Genomic DNA, 21,683 nt, shown 5'->3' with positions numbered 1-21,683 from the left:
CCTCCCAAGGCCTTCCCAGCCGAGCTCCCCGGGCCGCTCCCGGCTCCCTCCCGGCGGGTCCCCGCTCCGTGCGGGCCCCCGGACCCTGCCCGGCCGATCGCGCCCAGGCCGCCGCCCTCGCCCCGTGGCCGGCGCGGCTCCCAGGCGAGCCCGGGGCTGCACAGGCCGCGCCGCCGCCCCCGCGGTACCTTCGGTCTGGGCGCTGGGGCCCGGCTGGGCCATGGCTCGGCGGGCGGCACCGCCGCGGCCTCCTCCGGGCGGGGACCGCTACGCCACGGGCAGAGAGACGGGAGCGGCCGGGCCGGGCCGCCGCCTCCTCCGCCTCATCCTGACAGCGGCCGGCGGCGGCGGGAGGGGAGGACGGGCAGGAGGAGGAGAAGCAGCAGGAGGAGGAGCCCCGCGCAGGCGCCCACGGTGAGACACGGGACCGGCTGCGGCCGCCCAGCGCGGAGGGAGCGGGACCGGGACCGGGACCGGGACCGGGACCAGGACCAGGACCAGGACCAGGATTGGACTGGGACTGGGAACGGAGACAGGGGCTGGGGGTAGCGATAGGGAGCAGGAACCGGAACCAGGGCCAGGGACTGGGACAAAGACCGGGAGCCCGAGACAGGGTACCGGGACAAGGAGCAGGCACCGGGATGGGGAACAGGGGCCAAATACCGGGACCAGGAAGGGGGTACAGGGACAGAGACAGATACTGGGGACCGGGGACAAGAGCTTGGAACAGGGACTGGGGACACGGTGAGCGTGGCGATGGCTTCCCCCGGGTCCCTGCCCGGCCTGGCCCCTCAACCCCGGGCAAGGGAGAAATCGCCGGCCTACAGCCTGCAGGCATAACTAATGTTTATTATTGAGGAAACAACACCAACAAATTCTGCCCTTTAATCACAGAATCACTGAGGTTGGAAAAGACCTCCGAGGTCATCGAGTCCAACCTGAGACTGATCCCTCCCTTGTCACCCGGGCCTGGCAGTGAGTGCCACATCACTGAGGTGACGACTCACTCTGAAGGGGATGGAAGCACCCAAGACTCATAGATCCTCATGGACAAATGATCCTCAAAAGTCAGAGGGTCTGCAAACAATCAGGAACTTTTATTAGTAAATTACACACTTGGCATGGAAATTGGTGTATTAGTCCCTGGCCTATTTTTAGTTGTCACACTTGTTGTCACACCAATAATGCAGCTGTGACCTGCCTGGGCAGTGGAAGGAGCCTGTCCTGCCAAGGGGTCCCTTCCCCGGCACCCATGGTTGGGCTGTGTTGATGGAGGTTTAGTCCTTTGGTGGGTTTTAGTCCTTCCACCTAGCTGGAAGAACATGTCTGAACTCCAGATTGTAGCAATAAGATTGTAGATCTACATCATTTGAGCACATGTAAAATCACAGAGGACAGAGTTGGAGTAGAGATTACAATACCAGTTCCTTTCAGGGGCGGGATCTGTTATAACTCACTTTTCTTATGGCTTGCATACCCTAAAATGAGTCACTTTTAAGCTGAATCTCACTTTTTGCCACTGTCTTTCAAGCTTCGCTGCCAAAATACATGGTATGGCAAGGCACGGGATTCTGCATTTCCCATTAAATTTTTGCTCATTTGAACCAAATGCAAACCTGAAATAGGGAGTCTTTAAAAATTATTCAATTTTGCCCTCCTTGATTAGTTGAAGTAAATTTTCTCAGTCTTTGCTATTGTATAAAGCAGGCTTAAACTAAAGACTTAACTTTTCTGTGTTCCCAAATTGAGACATCTAGGGCTTCCTTCATAGAAATGTGGAGAACCCAGAAGTGTCAGCTGCTCACAGAATTGCTGACTTAGTGGCAGGTGTTCAAAGGATGAAGTATCTATCACTTGAGGTACATTTACAAATTTCTTAGCTCCTTCTTAGGCTTTTTTATAAGTAGCTGGATGTTACAAGCATTCAGTGCATGAAGCTCCCTGAAAATCTAATCCTGAGTGTAGGAACTGAGCTCTTGAAACTCCACCCTGGTGTGTGTTCATATGGGTACCTCGGAGCACCCATATTGGCAGCTAATTTCATCTTGTTCATGTTGAGGCAAAGCTCTGACACATTCTGGTCGGTCAAGGATCAAACTCAGTGCAGCACCACTCCTGCTGCAAAAAGCAAGTAAGATAATAACAAGCTTGGTATCTTCTGTACCTACAAGTGCTCATTAAGGGATGAATATCATTTCACTTTCATCACTTCCATAGACTGGATGACAGGATATTGACTACTGGAATTGCAACATTTCCAAGTCTCTCTCTGAACTCCTGAGCTTACATTCTGAATGGGTTTTATAGATAGTTTGAAAAATATAAGAACTCTCAAGGGGCTTGTACTTTTATTTTACTTTCTTGTTCTTCAATTTAGAGCTATACTAGCCTTATAGGTGTGGTTCTTACTTAATCTTTCTTTACTGGACAGTAATTGGACTTGACAGAGGTGAAGGTTTATGTAGTATCTAATAGAATATCTTCTAACCTGAAACAATTGAGTAACTTCCTCTGTGCCTCCCAAAATGTCCCATTTAATTCTACTCACTTGGAGTTCTTGTAGCCTTGATCTCAAAGGATTTCCTAGCATGACTCAGCTAAATCTTAAAATAACTAAGGGAGGTTTAGCAACAGTTTTCAGTCAGAGGAAAAGCAGAGAACCAGCAGAGACCAGAAGCCCTGAATTCCAGTCCTGGTGGTGTGAATGTTAGACAGGTGCCATGCCAAGGAATCAGTGACACAGGTGAGCAGAGACTATTTCTGGAATAAGCTTCTCCAGAAATAATGCTCCTAAAATCCCACGATTTTTAATCAATTTTATTTGGCCTAAAAGCCTAACATGGGCATTTTCAGCATCAGCACCACAAGCAGCAGGCACGTGTGAATGGAAGATGCCTCTTCCTGGAGAGTCTGTGCTGCGTCAGTACGGGTGGAGGAGCAGCTGTCTCCTTGCACTCTGCCTGAAATGTAATCCTGCAGGCTCATTGAAAAAAGAAGTTTGCAGGTTTTGTTTGAGCAGTAGCATCCAGGGGCAAGCAGTGAATGTGAACACATAGTGTTGATGGAGACCAGGAGGAAGCTGTGGGGGGCTGGGGTTGTTTGGTTGCAAAGAGTACAGTGAAGTAATTCACATAACGTATCTAGGAAAAAAGTATTTTCATTTTCCTTGAGGAAAAATAAATAAGTGGGGAAAGAGCCTAATGAATCTGTTTTCCTAATAGGTCTTATGGTTTATTGACTTCTGTGCCTATGTGAACTCAAGTTCCAAATGAAACTTTCCCTGCTTATTTTTTTTGATCATGTAGAAAGATTTTTCTCTTTCTGTGTCTTTGCCTTTATTTTTTTTCCCTTTACTTGGGGCACTTTAACCTCAACTGTGGCATCTATTTTCACAAGGCTTTGAAGAAGGTAATTATCACTGTCCTTATCTGTGACACTAGTCCCAGATCCTGAGGCTGGTTGAGTTACCCTAGCTGCGTCCCAGCTCCATGTCAGGACAAGACCCAGTTACATACATTGTACTTGTACAAAGTGCACAGCTTTGGGGGAGTCCCTGCAACTCCAGCAAGTCCCTCCTTGTGGATGGTTAAAGGGACAGGGCTGTGATCACGCTGGGGAAGAGTATGATCCCAAAAGCTTTGTATTCACAGGAAATTCGGCTAATAAATACAGAGCTAATTCCTTTTGTTTTGAGTGATACAAGATACTATTGTTTCATACCACAGCTAAGCCAATTCTACAAAACCCAGAGTCTTTAAAAAGATAAGCTGAATTTCTGGACTTGCAAGGCCAAGTCTGCATCTGGTGTGAATCCAGTGGAAACAGGCTGGTGTGTGGGAACTGAGAAGCTGGCCTGTAGCACAGAATCAGAATGGAGATCCAAAAGGCTCTCCGAAGTGCTGCTCCCCATGTCTGCTGCTTTACTGGCCACAGAGAAGTTGGATTCCATTGTGCCCTGTGTGGTGGGGGTTTGCAGTGAATCACAGGCCCTGCTCCCAGAGTAGTTCATCTCCTAAACCACCCACTGCTTGATTCAATTAATCCAAGAAAGCTCAGTAACGAGGTGGATTTGGGAAGTGGCTTTGTGTGTTCTTAAGGCTCAACTCCAGTGCACCCACAGGGGATGAGTATTGCAGAACTGGGGCCCTCTGCCTCAACAAGAAGGAGATTTCATCTCCCCCATCTACTCTACCTGGAGGAGAGTTGGGTAACAGTCTCCACTGGCCAAACCGTGCAATGACATCAGCTTTGGAGGAATGCAAAAGTCTGTTTCAGGTGATAAGAGTAAACATGTTACCAGAAAAAAACGTGTGGTTTAAATTCCAGGTGAAGCCCAGGGAAGCAGAAGTTGCACACATCTTTAAGGAGAAACTTGGTGGTGCAGGACAGTGAGCCTTGACTTCATTCCAAAGGCAAGTAACAGCCTTGTCCTGCTTGCAAAAGAGAAGAGGAAAACCAGAATTTATTGCTTGCATTTTATATATTTCTAGGTTCACCAGATTTTGTCTACTGTTTTTCTCACTTTTTTTTTTTTATTGTTTAAAATAAAGTGTTCCATTTCCTGATTTTTAAATGTTTATTTTCCTTCTGTTGAGATTGATGGGTCATTAGCACTAAGTATTGGTTCTGCAGCTAGGAGTGTTTCTGGGCTTTGGTCCTTTCTTTTTAAAGCAAAGCTTTTGGAGAAAATTTTCATTCATCTAAGTATTACCATAAAGAGGCTGGTTAAAAATCCCAAATCAGTCATGCTCTTTGCTTCAAAAGTTCTTCTGGAATGCAAGGAATTTAGTCTGGAACAATTACATTATTTGCAATGGTAACCTCTTAGCGAACCCTGGAATAGTTTATGTGGTTAAAAACCTTTTCAAGAGCTATTGAAAAATTATGTTATCCCATCTATTGTTTAAAGGATTCCATGTGGTGCAGTTCTTTGAATATATGGGAAGAAAATGGAGCCAAAAAAGAAAATTTGGCAGGCAAAAAAATCGAAGTGCTTGCATTGGCTCTAAATCCAGATATATATATGTTAATGATCTCATTTGAAAGATGTCTATATTAAGATCTGAAAGCTCTTGGTGTTCCCAAGGGACAAGCTCATTCAATGTTGTGATATACCATGAAACTAAACAATTTTTCTTACTGCAAATTAACCAAGAAATCAGAAATTCAGTCTGTGTGAGTAACAAAGAGCACATAAGGAACACAGTCTTTTGGGTAACCTTGCTCAGCAGTACATCAGAATTGCCATTGCAGGGAGGCACAACTCTGCTTTGTGCTTACACACTCCTTCCTGGGAAGATCTAAAAATATGCCATACCCATTCAGACTCACTAGAGCTGCATTGCCAGGTTACCTGCACACACTGCAACTACTGCAATACCAGCATCTCTGCTTGAATCTCTGCTGAAGGCACACTTGGACAAAGGCTCCCTCCTGGCAGCTCTGTTATTGCAGCAGGATGTCACAAGAGAGGAGAGAGGCACCAGCAAGGCCCATGTGAGCCACTGTGGAGTTTCATATTTTTTTGTTAGGATTGGGATTAAATGTGTGAAATGGTACTTTTTGTTTAGATTTAGATGTTTATTAGTTTTGTTTATATTATAGTTTTATAAAATGTGAGTTTCATAATATTTTATTTTAATAAACTAAAAATAGAGTCTATTTTTTACAAAGTTTTTTTTTAAGGATCAACCATTTAATCAAAAATTATACTTAAATTATTTATTTTTAATTTAATAGCTAATTACTTGTGGTATTTAATGTGGATTTTTAATCTAATTATATAATACTATTAAGAAGAAGGTGAAGAAGGACTAGCTTCTGTTTTAAAATGTCTGTCTTGTTTTATATATATTACTATATTTTAAAACATTAAGTTTTCTACCATGTGATATTACGCACTTCTATTTAAACTACACACCTATAATCCCAGTTCTGCAGTTCTGTCATTCAATTTTGGAAGCCTGCTGCACGGCCTCAGGTCAAATGCAGTGCTCTCTTGGGGTCAGTGCCTGTCAGCACAGAAAGTCTAAAATTCTCAGTAGCCAGGGTTCCAGCAAGTCACCACACATTTCTCAGGCCTCGCTGAGCACACCCAACGTGGTCCAGCACGTGGGGACAGCAAGAGCAGTGGCACCCCAGAGAGACCTCTCTCGTTTTTCACTCTGTGCATAAGATTACACTTTCCTTTTAAAAACCTAAAATAACAACAGGGTTTCTGCTTCTTGAGGCTGTTTTGCACTCAAGTACTGCCTGTAGTAGCAGTTCTCTAAGCAGCAGCCTGTGTGAGCAGTAGCATCTCCTGCACTCAACTTCCGAATCTTGAGGCGGCCGGTTCGTTAACCTCCATGGGATAAGTCATGGCAGATCTGCAGCACTGGGCCATTTATCCTATTTTCTTCCTCTGAGGCACAGGCAGCTCAGTTATCCCATAAATTCTACTGGTTTGCAATGCCCACTTGCCAAGAGAAGGAGGGAGTGTTGCAAGTGCTGTAAAATTCATTGTCCCGTGTGTGTCGTATTAAATGGTGTAGCCAAAAGATTTCCCTGTTAAGACTTCAACAGCAGTGCTCAGTTTGGAGTGTTTTATTCATCCAAGTGCTGTTAACCCTCAGTTTGTCCCTTTCAGAACTGTCTTTGGAGCATTTAGAAGGAGGATACCCAAGCAGACAGAGCAGTCTTTGTGTGAACAGTGGACTAGGCAGCTGAAGAGTTGCCATAGGCTTTCAGGGGATACGAAATCTGTGCAAATGCTTCAGATGAGCTAGCCTACCCTCTGAAATGCTTAATCCAGGTAGAATTGCTGGAAAGTGCAAGGCCTTCCTCCAGGTAGGATTCTTCAGTGATTCCTGAGCCTTTTCTGGGGCTGTGCTGATGTCTGTATAGCCTGAGGTGGTCCAATCCAAATACTTATCAATACAGGTTTAAATCCCACATCTCAGGTCAGTGCGTACATCCAGCTAGTCCAGATGTTCTCATCAATGCCACCCCATCCTTATGAGTCCATTTATTCCCTTTTCCCTGATTTCTCCTAAATGCTACAGCGATCTCTCTACTTGCTTCTTTATTTTGCTGGAGTGCCTTTTCCAGACCTATATTACTTAGATGCAGACACACGAAATATTTTGTACTTCTGTGGCACCTTCCATTGAAGAAAGAGCCTTTTAGAAGAGCTGGAAGAGAAGGAATTATCACCAATATACAAGGCTGAACAACTTCAAAGGGACAGCCTGATTTGCCTGGGGATGCACAAAAATCAGCAAAAGAAAAGAAAAAAACCCTGAACATTTATCTCCTATCTCCCTTTAGCTTTTTTTTTTTTTTTCACTATAAAGTATCTTTCCTTTGCTTATTAATGACACCTTTAAGAGTACCAAAAATCTTCTGACATCCTTATGAAAAATAACTGAAGACAAACATCTGGTGTAAAATCAATATTTCTTAGTAGGCAAAAAGATCAAACAAACTCATTTTCTGTAGAATCTGTCTGATTCTCTCAAAAAGGTTGGCTGCTGAGATAGCTTCCCTACCTCACACAGGCAGTATTAAGGAGCTCCTTTCTCCTCTGAGACCACAAAAGGTTCCACATTATGTTGTTAACCTCCCTCAGATCATCCCCTCCATGCACAATCCCAGTCACATTTACACGCAGACATAATGTCACTCAGCCCACTTGATGCCACTTACATCTCCTTGTTGCTATGGGGAACACTGATAAGGAACCAATTAGCAAATAAAATATTTGAGGCCGAATGTGAAAGGCACCGCTCGGTGGATTTGTGTGTGATAGGCAGTGACATTTCATTTGGTATTTGTCCTTACCTAACTGAGCTTCTTCCACTGCAACCTCAGCCACATTCTGTGTAGTCAAAACATGCTCTTCTTGGGATTTAGAGGCTCAGACGTGCAAGTGTATGTGACCCCGGGGAATTTTTACAGCTCTCGGGAGAAGTGGGAGAGCTTGGAAAGCGCTTTTGCAGCATGGGAGTGCCAAGAGCACCATCCAGTGCTTGAGCTGAGTAAACACACACGAACTCGGTGGCGCTGGGACAGAGGCAGCTCTGCACATCCCATGGTCCAGCTGCACCTGCTGGGATGCACGAGGAGTTCACAGGGAGACTGCAGCCAGTTAGAGAAGGAACTTATAAGGGAAGGCTGGCAGGGCTGTCAGCCTCTCAGGAGGGCAGGAGACAACCGAGAAGGTCACATCTTTTAAAGAAGAGCTGTATTCTGAGTTGGAGGTACTGACTGAGGGAACAAGAGATACAAGGAAGGAGGAAGTGGAGGTGGCAATAGATGGGGTCAGTTTAGAAAAGTAGGTGAATTAAATCCATGATGGAGGGGAGCTACTGCAGAGAGAGAAAACTGGGCCAGATACTTATCCTGTTATCCTTCCCATTTGCAGAGTTGAATCAGCAGAAAGAGACTAGGAGAGTGCGCTGGCAGCTGAGAAAATGAAGAAGTGACCTGAGCTGCCACTGCACAGTCTCAACAGCCTGGTACTGTTTGACAGATGTAGGTAGTCCTGGATTTCAAGAATTAAAATAATTTGGAGAAAGGTTTTGCAGAGATGTGTGCACTAAGTAGTAATTCTTAGTATATATGGCTACAGGCTGTTAATGGGCTAGAGAGATGGAATTAATAGAAGAACAAGGAGTCCATGGGGCTAAAAATGGGCACAAACAAAAATAACTGTTATCTGTAAAGAAGTGATTCCCAAATAAATGTCCAAGAAAAAGGATGCAATTTTCTGTGGACTAGGAGCTATGCAATAATCTGTGGAAACTCTAGATAAGCAAAGAAATATTAAGTTGGTATATTATGAACCAGATATTTATTAGTCAGAGATGAAGAGTGCTGCAGTTTAGCACAGTATTTGCGGTAGCATATCACTAATATACCCTCCCCAAAACAAGACTTTGGGCATAATTTGGAAATGCTGTAATCCAAGACAGCTCCTCTGTTGTGTTCAGTGTTCCCAGGAACAGCTTAGCATATGTTTGCTCTTACCATTTTTATATTGAACTTGCAAAGAGCAAAGAGAGCAAAAATCCCTTCTTTGAATAATATTAAGCAGTGTTTTGTTTGTGCCCTGTGGCAGAAGTGCCCAGATGGAGTGGGCTGGATACTGAAAACATGAGAAGCATTTAATGTTCTGTGGAGCTCTGTTAAAGTAGTCTGAATAGAACATCTGGTATCAAATATTTGGATAAATCAGTTTCTGCGAGTATTTGGACCTGCTCTGGGTCTGTGCTTTGCTCCAGCTTTGCATTCCCTCTCTTCCTTCCTTGTTGCTGGAGCCAATAGATGATGGTTTATTGCCTGGTGCAACCCATTAAAGTCCCTTCGTTGGGGCTTGGCAATTAGCTGAGCAGAAAGAGTGTAAAAATCACTTTTGACATCTGTGAGGTTGAAATGGCAACACCAACTTAAGATCTCCCTGAAAGGTTTCTTATCTGTCCACAAGGTGATGGAGAAAGAAGAAAGAAAGGTTATCCAGAGGTTTTGGGAAGGTATTGTCTGATGTGTCTGCAGAGTGGGACCCTGTTTGAGAGCTTTGGTCTGTATAAAATGTGCCTGCCCACCACAGGGCCCTTGTGGGGATATATCCATGCAACACCTGCCTGCCAGGGAAGGTGAGTGCTACCCCACAGCTCAGCACTTCCAAATGCCACTGCCAAGCCCAGCCTTATGTGCAAGGAAAACTCCTGCAGAGCTGAGGAATGTGAACACAGGAGCTGTGGTGTGTCATAGGACTGATGGCACCCGACAGATGGAGGTGCCCATATTGCAGTCACACAACATTCCACAGCCCTGATCTTCCCAAAATCGTCCCACTGGGCACAGGGAGGAAGGCCAGGCTCTCACATCACCAACTGTGACTGCAGAGGTGAGTCAAGGGCTGGTGCATATGAACCGCCCAATTTAGAAGTTTTGAGATGAATCCTTTCACTTCAGGAAATGTTTCAGGTGAGGAAGGCTGAGTACACTGAGCTACTGTTACCCTGGCTGAGACTTTGGACATTTGACTTCACTCCTGGATAGATTTTCCTATGAGTGGTGTTTTCCCCTGTAAATTTTAGCAAATTTACCTGCTCAGAGGCTCTGACTCCTGGATCTATGACCAAAGCTATGAAAGAGCACCAAATGGGAATTCCTAAACTGCGCAGTTGAGAGTATTGTAAAGCAACTGTTTCATGTATAGTAACCAAGAAAATGTCTCACAATGTAACATTCTCTGCTACTAAGAAAATAAGGTACTTTGAGTTACATTCTTTTAAGATGTCTTGCTATGTTTAAAGGGCTGGATTTCTTCTCTTTTGTCCTGTTTTCAGGCTTGATACATCAAGAAAACTTCAGAGGAGTTATTATTGCCTCGCACCAATGGTAAGGCGAAAGAGAAGCAAGTTATTCATGTTTAATGTTGTTTTGTGACAGATGTTTTGCTGGTAGAAATCCATAGCTCCACAGGCATCAATTTCTTCAGGATCTGGAATGTTTGACACAATTTTTTTTTTTTTTTTCCTTTCTGGATGGTCTGTAAAGGAAGCTGCTTGGTTTTGCAATATTGAATATTCACGCTGAGGAGTTATAAGCAAAAACAAAATAATGAGAGACAGGGTCTCTAATAAGCTTCCTGTCACATGAGGCTGTGGTTCTGGTGAAGCAGATGTGGTTGCTGACTTGTTTCCAAAATGTTTGTTGAGTGGTGATTAGATTCTGTCATACTGATGTTATATTTCTGTGATCTCATTCAATACAAGTAGTTCTGCAAACAGTGAAATATTTTTTTCCTATGGATTTATATCTTGGATTGTGTTTAGGCATGGATTCTCTGATGTCTAATGGGGATTTAATTCATTTTAGCCTGTTTCTTCAATGAGAAATGAATAATCTGTCTTAACTTGGCTGTATTTTCACAGAACTTGCAGGAATTAAATATTGTAAGTTTTGAAAATCTGAGTGGGAATTATGAACCAGTTCCAACACTATTTGGGGCCAATTCATATAAACAAACATAAACATGAGTCTCATTTTCTTACAAAAGCAAAAGGTAAGAATCAATCTTTATTACTTTGTATTTCCACATTACCTGCTTGATTCTCCTCTGGTTTATTTGTGATCAACCGTAGAAGATATGCTTTATTTATAAAGCTGTATGAAATATGGGACTTTTTTCTACATTGAATGCATATTAAGTCATAATTAATTTATGCTTGTTACAGGCCACACAAGAGGTCACTTTCTCTTTTTATTGTCCTTGCTGGAGCATGGGAAAGAGGTGACATGCATTTTAACTTACATGTTTGCACAGGCAAGTGCAGAGAAAACTAATTCTAAAGGAAAAATTATCTATTCTATCACCAGTTCTGGTGAAGGAAATGTAGAATTAAAATTGTCTTTGGGATTGCTGAGTCCAGTCTTCTGCTCCTGTAGCGAGCCAAGTTACCAATCTTTTTCATAAACAGCTTGGCGCTATTCAAAAATATGTTTTTTCCTCCTTGTTGTCTCTCCTTTTCTCCCAGTTTCCCACTTTATTTGTTTGTTCCAGAATTTCCTTCTTTTGATGAGAAAAAAAACCCAAACTTTTAATTTCTGTGGTCAGTTTAAGCATGTTTCTCTTGTTCTGTGAAATTCCTAAAAAATTAATTACTGCAGGTGGCCATGTCTGTATAGGGGATAAGGGAGGAAAACACTTAGAAGAGGACAGAAAATCTTCACTTGGGTAAATCCTTAAGACTCAAGTCTGTTGGAAACTAGGCTTGAACAGCACTTAGCATCAAGTGTTTGTGTATCTGATACTACCAGGTTTTTCTGGGACTGGCAAATGAATTATTTAGTAATGGAAACTGCATGTGCATGTGTTTGGCTTCTGTAGGTTCACATGATAGAAACTGTGAGAGTGTCTGTAGGGATCACAACTGCACAACTTTGTGTCATGCACCCTATGTCTTAGCAGGGCTCAGAAATTCCCATTTAGCTGGGTACAAGAGAGAGAGCAGAGTGGCAAGTCTCAGCTTTTATTGCTAATGCTTTAATGTAAAATAACATTTACGGTCTGAAGATTTGATTCTGTGCAGGTCTGTGTGACTTAAAATTTATTATACCACTTCATATTTGTGCATCTCTCTCCAGTTCCTGGATATGAAAGAAATTAAAGGTCCAAAAGGTTACCTTTATGTTAATAGATCCAGATATACCCAATATTTAACTTCCCTGGACAAAGGAATTGCATCAAGGGCTGGCTTGTCCTGTTAGCATGTGACAGTGTCAGCCCTGTGTGCTGCAAAGCTTCATGGAGCCTTAGAGAATAAAAAAGAAAAAAGCCAAGTGTACGCTCAATGGAAAACAGATGGAGTTTTCATTAGATATTACTTTTAATGATCTGCTTTAAAAGTAAAGATACACCATTCTGAGCAGAAGGGCCTCATAATAGCTGTGTTTGGGTCCCAGACTCATTAACTTAGCTACAGATAAGCAAGACTGCAAGATCTTTGTATCATTAAGGGTTCCAGTCAAGCTTGCCTACCATTATTAGAATTCCAAACACAGCAGAACTATTTTGGAGCCTTAACAATAATTTATCCTGAAGATGTATCTTTATTTAATGATTCAGAGTTGTTATTATGGGCCTGGCAGTCAGTTGCTCAGTTTCTGGAGTATTACCATTTAACCTAGGTCAGGATAGAAATCCTGGAATATTCATTGCAGGGCAGACCTGAGGGCCTGTTCTTTACAGTCCACTTGGGTGTGACTGTCCCAAATGGTGTCACTGGCTGTGAGATGTGACCCCAGCAGTCTGCAAAACCTGAAGATCCCTCCTAAAAAGAGGGACCCTGCAATCTGTGCCTGTGGGTACTAAATCAACTTTTGACATGTAAAGAACAATGCAATCCCAGGGTTTTAGGAGTAGATGCTTGCTGCCAAACCACAAGAAATGCTTTTGTCTGGAACTCATGGAGCAGTAACATAGCAGTGGAGGGTGTACCCTTGTCTGTTATTCCCTCTGAGCAATTTCTCAGAGACTTGTTACCAGGATTCAGATAGATTTCATGGAACTAGGAGAGAAATAGGCTTTAATTTCCTTACAAAAGGAGGGAGAGACAATAGAACTCAGCAAAACGTGGCATTTTTTTTTGTTTCTGTCTGAGAGTTATGCAAGCAAAACCCAGTACCCATCTGCAGGCAGTACTCTCTAAAGAGAGACTCCTGTGAAAAAAATTTGTGTTATCTTTCTTCTGGTGTGAGTTGATAAAACTGCTTTATTTCCTCTGCATATGTGTGAATACAACCCATGTCTTCAGCTGATCTCCAGCTGGGGAGCACAAATCAGAATCCAAGTTCCTCAAAGTTCAAGGAAGTTTGGAGCTGATGTTCTGGTTCACTGCCACCTCTGCAGAAAAATACCTGCATGAATTGAATAATAATAATATTTTTAAAAAAAGCAGCCTCTTGTTTTCATAAGAGGCAGACTAGAAGGATCAAGTCCAGTGACAATCTATCACAAACTGCTAATTAAACACTGTTATGGAACCAGGTTTTTCCCACTCTGTTAGAAACCTTCTTTAACTTCCAGACTAGACTTACTGGTTGGCTAGTTTGTTCACATTTAGTATTGTGCCAAAGCTGCCTTTTAGTTTAGATTATTACAGTCAGAATGCATTAGATTTCCTCTGCTTTTTGCGTCTTTCAGAAAAAAAAAAAAAAAAAAGAAAAGAAAAAGAAAAAACAAACCCAAAACTTGTGTTCAAGGTCAAATTATTTCTACATGCAATTTAAGGGCAGGGGGAGAATAAGCAAAAGGAACAGATGGTGAGAGCTTTATAGTTTGTGTACCTTAGTTACAATGGCCCAACCCTTTTTTCAACATTTCTGCTCTTCTGACTGCTCCTGTTACCTCATGTCCAAGTAATTGCAGTGGATTTCTTTCTTTGTGATTTATTTGCAGACATCAAGGATATCCCCTTGCTATGTTGCTAGAGTGAAAAAAAACAACACTTCTTATACAATTGTTTCTTTCTTCTTTAGCCATTCAGTGGTCTTTTCCTGATTCAGTGTATCTTTTTGAGCATGGGGGGCCAAACCTGAACAAGCCACTTCCATCCTAGTGTTGATTCCAGCACGAGGTGAGAGGTTCCCATTGTAGCTTGTGAAGAATTCTCACAGGATGAATTCTCAGCAAATTCTAAGCAGGTGCCTTTCCAACGTGTCTAGTTATGCAAAGCTCAGTCACCCAAGGGGAAACTTGTCCTAGGTAAATAACCTGTATAGATCAATGCAAAACTGCACACCTGAGGTGACAAAAGGCTTGCTTTGTACAGGGGAGTTAACCCCTGCACTTCTTGGGGAGCAGCACATGGTATCTGGTACTCCTGGGTGCCATGGTGTCCATGTGTGCACACAGAGCACTGACTGAAGCTGGGGGAATCACTGCTCCAGTGTTTCCAGAGTCTTGGGGAAGGCAACTTCTCAACAAGGTAAATTGGTATTTTGGCAGATCTTTGCTGCACCAAGTATTCCACCAGTGGAGAATTCTGGAGAAGCAATAAGAGGAAATGCAAGTGACCTCTAGAGCAAGGTACTCCTGTTGAAAAGTTTAGTTGTTTAAGATGTGATTTTAAGAGGTCCTGCATACCTTCTAGAAGTTGTTTCTTAAAGCATCTGTGTGTCAGCACCCTAGATGTTTTAAACTGAGCATGCAAAACCCCAGCATGGATGGGCACTCTTTAGTGAGGGGGCCTACATGACTCCCTTTAGTCACTTGGCAGCACAATAAGAGAAATAGGAACGTGGGATTTCTTATGTCTATTGTGTCCATTAGAACAATACTGCTGAGAGCAACTGAGACCAAAGGCCTGCCCTTCAAAATATATGACTTGAAAAGAAAGCTGCATTTTTTTGGTAAGGTCCAAATGTATTTCATTCAGCTTTGCTGCTACTCCCAAAGTTTAGTTGTAAACAAGTCACACATCTGGGTAGCACTGCCTGTAACTGTCTTCATCCTCACCAGGAATTACTGGCTTCACAATGTTCTACGTGTGCAGAAAACAGCTTGTAAGAGGTAACCTGAGCAAAGCCTTACAACTGAAAAGCTTAAATGTCTTCAATGACCAGCCTGCAAAGTAGCCACAGTCTTTAACTTTATGGGTATAACCCTGAAGTCTTGAAATCCTGCATTTTAGCCCTGCAGAGTTCCTCTGATTCTGACTGCTCCCTATCAAATTTCCATGCTGACTCTTTGTCCAGACAGGTCAGCTGTCCAGAGCAATAATGTCCTAACTGCTGTTGTGGGAGGTGAGTGTGACCTTGAGTGGAACTCATGTACAGCTGTAAAGGGTTTTGTAGCTATGCAGCAATAAAACTTTGAAAACCATTTCTGTACATCATAAACAAAATGAAGTAAGCTGTCAGAATTATCATGACTCAGTGCCAAAATAACGTTGCACCTGAATAACTTCTGTTGAAGTGACAGGTTGTTTTCACACTGCACAGTTGGCATATCCTGGAAACTTTGGATTCTGCACTCTGGAGGCTGAATTTATTTGGATTAATTAATATTTAAAATGTTCTATGGTCCTGATTCCAGCCTCAGTTCCCAAAACCATGACAGAAAAACCACTGGAAAAAATATCCATTGAATTCCAGTATGGACAGGGACCCACAGAAAAGGATAGGGAACTTGGAGACTCCCAATTTGTGCCCAGCTGATACAAAGCCAGGGTTTGGACTTCATGGCTGCTGACAGGACGTGACCTGTTCACTCTAAGAGACTGAGGACACCTGGAGAAGGCTACATTTTGGAGGAGTTGACAGACTTCACTGGTTGTCTGCCTTTCTCTTCTTGGAACAGCCATTCCAAAAAGCCTTTACAAGCTCCCCAGCATGGTGGTGAGGTCCTCAGCATGGAAGAATAAAATAAGAGTGCTCTTTCTGCAAAGCTACTGTTCTCCTCTGCTCCTAGACTGTTCCTACTCCCAAGCACACAGCTTGCCAGCTGATTTGTGGCTGATTGCCACATGCTCCCAGTTTCATTTACACCTGCCTGGCACTTCCTTGGCCTCCCAAGCAGAAATAGGACAGAGCACAGAAAAGCCCCTCATGAACCACCTGGCTTCAGGCATAGAGACACAGCTGCCCCCACAGTCTGAGTAACACCAGGATGTGGCATCTCCTGGGGCTCTGCAGGCTCTGAGAGCTCAGAAAGGCAGAGACAGAGACCCCACGGGTGTTCCTTGGCATTCCCACACCTCTCTGCTAGCTGGATGTCCCTGATGGCCTTTGTAAATCATTAATGAAAGATACTTCTGAACAAATACTTTCTCGGTTATCTTCTCCAGTACTAAGGATTAATTTTGCATGAGTCTGTGCCTTTACTGCTCTTCAGCAGTGACAGAAATTCATTTCTTGGCCAGATTTTATGAATGATGTTCCATATTTATTGTGTATTATGACCTTTATGGGTGATATAAAGTCGAGTCTAGGCATCTGTCTTTGGTTCTAACACCATTTTTCTTCTCTGATGAACAGTGTGTTACAGTCTATAGATACCTGTAATTTACAACGTTTTTTGGAGTTTAAAGGAAGATCATGATTAACATTTTATATGAAGCAAGGTGGTGAACAGGAGAGTTAATTGAGTTTTAAACCCTGGAATCACTCAAACAGTTTTACATTCCAAGTAAAATATTTGGTAGGTTTCACACCAATCTTTTACCAGTAAATATCACAATGTTGCTGTTGGGGAAAACTGAATTTATTAAGGCAGTATATTTTAAAAATTGGCTCCAGCACCACACAGCTGGAAACAAGGAAAAAGTAATCTAAGGGAGCATGTAAAAAACTGTTCTCTAGTTAGACCGTGTATTTTTAATAACTGCCTCCAACAGACCACCCTATGACACTGACTGCAAGCACAGAAAGCCTGATTGTTCAAAAGCCATGTAAATAAGACAGATGTTGAAATGCCAACCTCCCACTATTCACCTCCAACCTATTCTTTTCATCTTTTTCTGCTTATTTCACTTGTTTATTTCTTGGTGTCCTTTCTCTCACTGTTTTCCTTCAGTACCATGCTCTTTGCCTCCCAGAACCAACGGTAGCTTTTAGCTTTAGTGGCAGAACAGGAACTGTTCAGAGATCTTTTAATCTTTCACCCCACATGCCACTTGCACAAGGACAGGCTACTCACTGCTCAGAGAAGAACTAGGAAAATAGGAAAAACAGTAGATTAATTCAGCTGGATCACCAAAAACCCCAAGAATCTCTTACTCTTTAGTTGTCTTGCACTAAAGTACATGAAGTACTTCTTGGTTTATAACATACTTTCTCTAAAGGATGTTTACTAAAAGACAGTGTCAATGTGGTGTCATTTCTTTGGCAACTTGGGTCCAAGTTTTTGTAAATGTCTCCTGTTGTAGGCTGAAATGTATTACAACTTTATCACTATTTTCCTTACTAAAAATGAAACAAGTTGCTAAGAGTTCCACAAACCCATAATTAATTACCCCTTTGAGAACAAAGAGGATGCATTTTTAAAATGTTTTTATTGCCTTAGTAATACATGTTACAAAAAAAAGTCTTCTGCAGCAAAACACACAAAGAACAGGAATGAGTGCAAACCAAATGAATCAGAAAGTAAATTATCTATGAAACCACTTATTTCAATGCAACAGGGAACAGTAAAGTTTTGAAACAGCTTTTACTCCTCTGGAGAATGCAGAACTTATTTGAGCTTCTGACATAAGTCAGAATATTGCATTAAACCAAGATTTCAATTCCTTCCTCCCAGAGAGACCTAAACATTGTCCTTACAACATGTTCATTTTGTTGGAATAGAAGAAAGACTTAGTCTTGATAAAGACTGCAACCTGCTCTGTCCTGCCAAGGCAATGGCTGTGCACTGTGGTCTCCTCAAGGGAAAGACAAGGACAACTTAGAACATAAAAATGTGGAGTCTACACTATGACTTCTGAGATCTCTATTCCAATCAGTTTGTACTGACTTCCAAAGACAAGCCTTCTCCAGCTAACATGAGCACTTTGCCCAGATGCTTCAACAGAACTCCAGCATCTTATGTTCTGTCAGGCTTTCTTCTCCAAGCTGCCCTGCACAGAGGAATTCTGAACACACCACCCATACCTTTGTATTTTGGGCCACACTAACATAGTAACACCTTCCTGTGCCTCTGATGCCAAAGTGCAGCTACAAAGCTACTCAAATTCCTGGATGTGCACCCACCTCCCTGGCACCAGAGTTCACCTGATGTCACCCCTTGTTCACAGACTGAAGTATTTGTAGCCTGGCAAATTCTCCTTGGGAGGGCCTGTTCACAGGCTAGTATAGCTTACTAAGGGAAAATTATATTTTTTCTTCCTTGTTCAGTATTTTTTAATATTATGAGATAATTGACATTTCTTCCCTCTCTCTGCTCTCATTTATTATGGTGATAATGCTTCTGAAGTACTTGATAAATTCCATCCGAACATCTTCAGGATCTTCCTCTAAGTTGGAATGTATCAGTTTTAGCTTGTTCAGTGGATAAGCTTTGAAAAGAAACAAGAATAATTAGGTATATTCCTCTTATAAAAGAAATAGTCACAATCATGAGACAGCTCAGCTGGAATTCTGTCACCCTGATTTTTTAAGACTTTGCTAAGCCTTCTGATGTTTGCATTCTTGTAACAAACTTTCTCACACACAGTTCTGTAAACAATTTATGTTTTGCATTCTTTCATGGAGGAGGAGAGAATTGATGGACTCTTGGTCTGTCCAGTGTCATTGGAGAGGTGGCACTGTCACCTCTCCAATCCACTGTCACTTTTGGAAAGCTATAATTGTTGGAGTCAGAAAATAAAGGTCCCTCTTTTTTGTTCACCTGGAGAGCAGCAGTGTCCGTGTCATCTTTTCGTGTCGTATTACAACAGAATTCAGTAGTACACAATGTTTGACACCCCAGATAACACAGAGCAGGGCAAGGAGAAATGCAGCAGTTTGTCAGTGTTGCAAACAAAGACAGCTTATTGCCAGATTAAATTCTTCAAAGTTTATTATTATTGAAGCATAAAGTCTGGTTCTGGTCTCACATTCAGTTAAGCAGAATTAAACAAATTGAGCACTGAACTGCAATTTGATTTCTGAAGTGATATGATATTCTTTGATTACTTCAAAATTATGGAATTATATTGTTGTATTAAATATGTATTAATATATTGATGCTTATAACAAACGTGTTTGTTTAAACACTGGAACAGGTTGCCCAGAAGGGAGTATGTGTTTTCAAAGCCATAAATAGCCACAAATAATTTTGTACTATCTAAGGTACCTATTGCTAATTTTAAGATGCAGCTCATTAGCCTTTTATTTCAAAGAGCTCCTGTTCTCTTGGCTGGCAAAATACAGGCTTAAATGCCCTAAAAAGTGTCTGTTACCAAAAAAACAATCCAATGTAAGAACCAAACTTCTACTGATGAGGAAATATGGCAGGAGTTCTAATTTCTGGCTCAGCTGCATACACACTTGGCGAAGCCACTGAAACCTTCCCTTCCCCATTCCATGAAACAGGAATATTGCTCACCTTTGAAATCTCTTATTTCTGTTTTTTCAGAGCAGTTTAGTGTTCTTCAATCAACACATTTAGATGAAAAATGCAAGCCATGAGACAGTTACAATTTTAAAGACACAAAGATCAATGAAAAACTCTGAGCTACAAATGGAGTTTTCCATCTCCTTACCCAAGGACAGGTTTTCTGTGTCCCCTGCACTGCCTGGCTTGTGATGTGCCACCAGGAGACACTGACTGTCAAGCAGAGGCTGCTGCTGCACGAAGCACGAGTACCACATCTCGATTTCTTTCAGGTGGCTCGGCAGGTCAGGGTTGAAGATGATTATTACACCATGAGAGTCCTTCATCAGAGCTGGCCAGCACGTTTCAAACCTTGAAAAATACAGAAAACTGAAAGACTGATAGCTGTAGAGAAGAAACATGCACTCAAATTTCCTCAAGTTCTTTTCCCTTCTCCCCTTCAATGTGCACTTCTCAAGTACACATTAAGTACTTTTTAAACTATAACATCACTAACCTTGCCAGTTACATATCATATTCTAAGTATTTTGACTTATCTATTATGATAGTTGATCCCATGATTTTCTAATTTGATTATTTGCTGACAACGTAGAATTTGGTCAAATGCTCATATAAACTTAAACACTGCCCTTAGAATGGATCATTCTCAATTCCATCTTTTGGAAATGAAGGCCTCAATCATATGCATACATTGTTTGAAGTCCACTCACATAATTTAATGGAGATGAAGGGAATTACAGAGTGGGCCTCTGTCTCCTGTATCTGTAACCTCATTCCAGGAGTAGTGGACTTTACTGTTTGAGTCAGTCCTTGTCCAAAATAGAGTTCAGCTGTGATCATGGCAGGGAGTGCCTAGTGTTGGATGCTTTACAGCAGAAACTATACAAATATATTGGGGTAAAGAGTCGGGAATACTCTGCATGTCAAACAGATCATAGGCTGGAGCCTTAAGTATGAGTATCTTGTAAACAGAACTATCAGGAGTTCAGTAACCTGGAGGAAGTAACAATGCTGGCTTACTTCTGATCCCCACTGCAATCCCACAGCTCGAACCGACACGCAGCTCCCTTGCTGTTCCCGTTGAGGTTTGGTTTCTCATACTCCAGGATCCTGCGGAGACGAGGGACGCGCAATGGGATGCGATGGCCCCCAGCGCACAGCGCAGCGCGGGGCTCCGGGGGCTCTCGCTCACCTGACCCCCTGCGTGGGGCTGTAGCTGCAGATCCCTTCCGTGCTCTCGGACACGAAGTTTGCCAGCACAGACTTGCCAGACTGGCCCAAAGCGGGGGTGAAAGACACACTTAGGAATTTATTGCGCCAAAGCCGCAACGTCGGCGCTCACCCAAGACCCCCGCGCCATCCCTCCCGCTCAGCCCCGGAGTGTGCAGGCCTGGTCCCGCTTCCTCCTCCCTCCGTCCCTCCCTCCCTCCGCCGCAGTGACCCCGCGGGGCTCGGCGCTGCCGTTCGGGCGCTCCCGGCCCGCGCTCACCTCACGGGGCCCCACCAGCAGCACCTTGGCCCTCAGCATGGCGGGCGGGCACGGCGCCCCCCCGCGGCCGCTGCCCGGCAACGCGCGGAGCGGCGGGAGCGCGCGGCCATTGGCTCTGCCGCCGGCACGTGACGCGAGGGGCGGGGCGCGGCGTGAGGCGGCGGCGGCGGCGGCCGGGCGTGTGGGCTGTCTCCGTGTCCCTGCTGTGCCCGCTCCGTGCCCCCGCTCCGTTACTGCTCTTTCCGCGCTCTCTTTACTGCTCTGCCCCCTCCACGTCGCCTCTCCGTCCTCTCAGTGTCCCCGCTCCATCTTCTTGTCCGTCCGCTGTGTCCTCGCTCCGTCCCCGCAGCGTCTCTGCTGTGTCCCCTTCGTGTCCTCAGAGTGTGCCCGCAGCGCCTCTGCTGTGTCCCCTTCGTGTCCTCAGAGTGTGCCCGCAGCGCCTCTGCTGTGTCCCCTTCGTGTCCTCAGAATGTGCCCGCAGCGCCTCTGCTGTGTCCCCTTCGTGTCCTCAGAGTGTGCCCGCAGCGTCTCTGCTGTTGCCTCACCGTGTCCTTGCTCTGTCCACGGAGTGTCCTTGCTTGACAGAACGAGAGAGCACAGTCTTAAGGTGCA

General features: G+C 43.5%; 2 protein-coding genes across 2 annotated transcripts in view; both read right to left on the bottom strand.

The window, feature by feature from the left end:
- RABEP1 (rabaptin, RAB GTPase binding effector protein 1) overlaps positions 1-230 on the bottom strand; it is a 44,641-nt gene extending 44,411 nt beyond the window's left edge. Inside the window, exon 1 of the mRNA XM_038157677.1 lies at positions 189-230. Coding sequence (XP_038013605.1) covers positions 189-222 — 34 coding nt within the window. The 5' untranslated portion in view covers positions 223-230. The remainder of the gene's footprint in view (positions 1-188) is intronic.
- Positions 231-17,524: 17,294 nt separating this feature from the next.
- On the bottom strand, positions 17,525-21,213 carry IFT22 (intraflagellar transport 22). The gene is made up of 5 exons (XM_038157680.1): positions 21,072-21,213; positions 20,775-20,854; positions 20,603-20,692; positions 19,731-19,933; positions 17,525-18,542 (listed from the first exon to the last, which is right to left on the bottom strand). The coding sequence occupies exons 1-5, from the start codon at positions 21,108-21,110 to the stop codon at positions 18,394-18,396; spliced, it is 561 nt and encodes a 186-aa protein (XP_038013608.1). The 5' UTR covers positions 21,111-21,213; the 3' UTR covers positions 17,525-18,393.
- Between the last annotated feature and the right edge of the window lie 470 nt (positions 21,214-21,683).

Source organism: Motacilla alba, chromosome 19, assembly GCF_015832195.1.
Source record: "Motacilla alba alba isolate MOTALB_02 chromosome 19, Motacilla_alba_V1.0_pri, whole genome shotgun sequence".
NCBI lineage: Eukaryota > Metazoa > Chordata > Aves > Passeriformes > Motacillidae > Motacilla > Motacilla alba.
The sequence above is the reverse complement of the archived record's forward strand: the minus strand, read 5'-3'. Positions and strand labels throughout refer to the sequence as shown.

What these genes read in the sequence shown, in the direction of transcription:
- IFT22 (XM_038157680.1), bottom strand. Translation starts at nt 21,110, where the DNA reads ATGCTGAGGGCCAAGGTGCTGCTGGTGGGGCCCCGTGAG. An exon ending in TGCTGGTGGGGCCCCGTGAG is followed by an intron (nt 20,855 to 21,071) that starts GTGAGCGCGGGC and finishes GCTTTGGGCCAG; the next exon opens with TCTGGCAAGTCTGTGCTGGC. An exon ending in CACAGAAAACCTGTCCTTGG is followed by an intron (nt 18,543 to 19,730) that starts GTAAGGAGATGG and finishes TTCTTTTCAAAG; the next exon opens with CTTATCCACTGAACAAGCTA.